At 58.8% G+C, this 3,367-nt stretch overlaps 1 protein-coding gene across 1 annotated transcript; it reads right to left on the bottom strand.

Moving 5' to 3' along the window:
* Positions 1–452: 452 nt before the first annotated feature.
* LOC100540561 (CMP-N-acetylneuraminate-beta-galactosamide-alpha-2,3-sialyltransferase 2-like) lies at positions 453–3,312 on the bottom strand. The gene is made up of 6 exons (XM_031556515.1): positions 3,064–3,312; positions 2,717–2,907; positions 2,407–2,586; positions 2,029–2,074; positions 1,624–1,743; positions 453–1,190 (listed from the first exon to the last, which is right to left on the bottom strand). The coding sequence occupies exons 1-6, from the start codon at positions 3,298–3,300 to the stop codon at positions 1,023–1,025; spliced, it is 942 nt and encodes a 313-aa protein (XP_031412375.1). The 5' UTR covers positions 3,301–3,312; the 3' UTR covers positions 453–1,022.
* Positions 3,313–3,367: the final 55 nt, after the last annotated feature.

The following is a 3,367-nucleotide window of genomic DNA, read 5'->3' as shown; positions in this document are numbered from 1 at the left end:
GATGAAGTTAATAGCTTAGGGAGTGGTAATGTGTTCCTGCAGTTAAACTGGGAGCTTGTGACTGATCTGGTGCTTTTCCACGTGATCAGTATGATTCAGGCATGGAAAAGCTGGATCTGATTCAAGAACAGTGGTGTTTGTGACTGAAAGGAAACAACAAGCTGCTCTCTTGGTCATTGCGCTCTGCAGCACAGATGGAGGAGCAGGGCTCTGAGCAGTCCCATGCTTGGCACGTTCCTCAGAAAACATCTGAAAACCTACTGCCTTTGCAACTGCATTAGTAGCATCCACGTGGACTGGCTACAGCTTTTGAATTTTGCAACATGCTTGCAAAATAACCAGCATTAGCAAAAAAAAATGAGGTGTGGGGTGGTGATTGCTCCCATCCCTGGTCAGGAGGGCTTCGGGGTCTGCATTCAGCCGTGCAGAGCAGTGAGGGCTCAGAAAGTAAAACAAAGCAGTAGATTTGTATGTGCTATCAAAGTTTATTTGACATACCATTTCAGCTGTACTCATTTCTGCTGTGTTCTTAGAGCACTTCATTTTCTTGTTTCTTATTCTCCTTTGGTACAATATAAAAATATATTCCTTAGCTCTGGAAAGACTCTCTGTCTGCCCAAAGCACAGCAGTGAATCTCCCCATGTGCCATCAGAGGGTGTAAATCTCAGCTCCATTCCCTGAGAGCTGCATCGGCAGCTGGCTGTGTGCACACTGTCCAGTTACAGCCGCTCTGCTGTGTAACGCCTCAACTGTGGGCTCTGAAAGCACGGGTTTAGCCCCACTCCTGCCCCTCCGTGTCCTCTTTGGAGAAGACCAGGACCTGCAGCAGGCATCTCCCAGGCTTAGCAGAGCTCTACTGCCATTCATGCTCATTGCTGTCTGCCGTGCCGAGCTGGTGGGACCAGCACAGCACACGCCAAGCGTAGGCTGCCCCGGCCAGCGAGGGGCAGAAGCAAGCTAAAGAGCTGCTGCAGCTGCCAGTTCTTGTGCAAATGGCTTGGCCTCGTTTCTTGAGTGCGTGTCATTGATAGAACAATATTCTGCCTTCAGCTGCCAGTCTCTGGATGAGGCTGAATTCGACATCAGCATCGTGGACCCTTGTCCTGCGGAAGGCTCCAGACCAGCGGTTTTCTTCCCAGTAGTGATGCCAGTTCCCTTTGCTGTCGGCCCCAAAGCCAAACACGGAGACCTGTGGCATGCCAGCAGAGCCATCGCTGCACAGGCTGACAGCCAACCCCAGGTAAGTACCCACCGTGCAGTCCTGTATCTGGGGAGCAGGGCAGGAGAAGCCCTCTGGGCACAGAGCATGAGGGCCCAGGTGGGGATGAGGTGACAAAGCCAGGCTGACCACACCTGGGTTCCCCCAGCAAGAGCGTGGCCAGCAGCTGAGGGCCATGACTGCCCACCCACATTAGGTGCTGCATTCAGTGCAAGACAGTGCACCAGGAAGAGGGGAGCTGGAGCCAGAGGCAGGAAAATGCCAGTGGGTGGTAGACACTGCAGCAAAGGAAATCCCGCGTGGCCACAAGAAACACCACCTCCCCACGTGTGGAGCAGTGGTGGCAAGCTCCAGGTGGTGCCCACGGGGCTGAACAGTGCGTGGTGCTGCCGGCTGTACTCACCTGCTGGCAGGCATGCAAGGCGAAGAGCAGCGCTGTGAAGCCGGTGGAGGGATACCTGCCGTGGTGCTCTGTCCAGTTCTCATGGATGTACTTGAGGAAGGCTGGGCTCAGGATCAGCACCTGGTTGGGGTTAGAGGCGTGATAAGCTGCAATCAGGACAGCCAGCTCCTACCACCACTATGGACCACTGTCCCCCAGCTCTGCCCATACCCCACTTGCCTTCCCACAGAATGAACCCAGTCTGACCAAGAGGAGCCTGGCAGCAGCTCCCACATTGCCTTGCAAATGCTTTCAGGGCCACCCCACATCTGACAGCCACTCCAGCCCCTCACCCCCATTGCCCCACAGCCCCAGCACTGAGTTCTCAGGCAGGGAGTGCTTGCTGGATGCCTGCCCAGTCCTTACCTTGCTTCTGTCAGCTTTGATGAACTGCTTCACTCTTGTGTAGGTGCTGCAAAAGCCAGAGGACAGCTGTGAGTGCTCCTTCAGGGGCAGATGGTTTGCTGCGACAACCAGCACCTGGTGCCACAGCACCCGCAGTTCCCTGGGCTGACCCTGTGGTGTCCCATGGCCTGGCCCCGGGAAGAGGCACAGCCGGGACAGCTTCCATCCCACTCATGAGGGTATGGGGCCGCGGGATGCCCAAGCCCTGTGAGGGCAGGTGGGCTCCAGACTCCCCAAATTGCAGTGCAGTGGGATGCCAGAGCCCTCTGAGCCCTTTGTCCCCTAGGCCATGCCCCTGGCCCTCCAACACAAGAACCGCTGTTCCCAGAGGTGACGCACTGTGTGAGCTCTCCTGTGGAGAAGGCGCTGGTCACCCACTTCAGATCCAGTGGCTTAAAGGGAACGAGGACAAGGTGGATGCCAGGCCAGAGGTTCATCGCACTCTCTGGGTACATGAAGTGATGGGTCGTCCTCGCACCGACATCCACCTCAAAGCCCGCTGTCTTAGCTCTGTTCATCCTAGGGGACAGCGGAAAGGCACGTCCCAGAATGAAGGCACACACCATGAGAGCCCTGGCCACCAAGCAGGAACACCAGGTGACCCTAGCCCAGCAGGGAAAAGAGAACAGGAGCCCTTGGTGTCACCCACCTCAGCACCCAATGGTGGGCATCAATCTGCGGGCCGTGGCGGGACCCTTTCAGCCGCCCCGAGTTGCCCACCACGGCACACGTCCTGCAGCGCGACGGGTCCCACACACTGCCATTCGGGGCCGGGAGGACAGCAAAGAGCTTCTGGATGATGGCCTGGAGCGGGGCGATGCCGGGGGAGCCCTGCAGGGTCTGGGGGAGCACAGGCAGGGATGGGCAGCATCAGCCCCAGCGGCGCCAAGCCCCTCTCCTGCCCGGACGCGGTGGGGAAGGCCGGGGGACAAGGGACACGTAAAACCTGCTGCCAGCAGACGTAAGGAGCCCGGCAGAGATCCAAGCTCCACTCACCAGCCACCAGCGAACCACGTCCGGAGAGAGCTCGTGGGCCGGGCCGGTCAGCAGAGGCCCCACGGCCGCATCGTAGCGCGCGCTGAACCAGGCGGAGGCGTTGAAGCTGGCGGTGCAGCTGACGGTGGGGAGGGAAGGAGGGAGGCCTAGGCCGGACACGGAGGCCCGGAACAACAGCCACAGACCGAGCGGCAGGCACAGGGCCAGCACCAGCAGCGTGCGCTTCCGGCAGCGCATCCCTCATAGCACCTGCAGCAGGAGGGCGGTGGCACCGCGGGCAGAGCAGAACCCGCGCCCGGCCCGC

Source organism: Meleagris gallopavo, chromosome 22 (genome assembly GCF_000146605.3).
Source record: "Meleagris gallopavo isolate NT-WF06-2002-E0010 breed Aviagen turkey brand Nicholas breeding stock chromosome 22, Turkey_5.1, whole genome shotgun sequence".
Lineage (NCBI taxonomy): Eukaryota > Metazoa > Chordata > Aves > Galliformes > Phasianidae > Meleagris > Meleagris gallopavo.
This window is presented reverse-complemented; position numbering and strand designations above follow the sequence as displayed.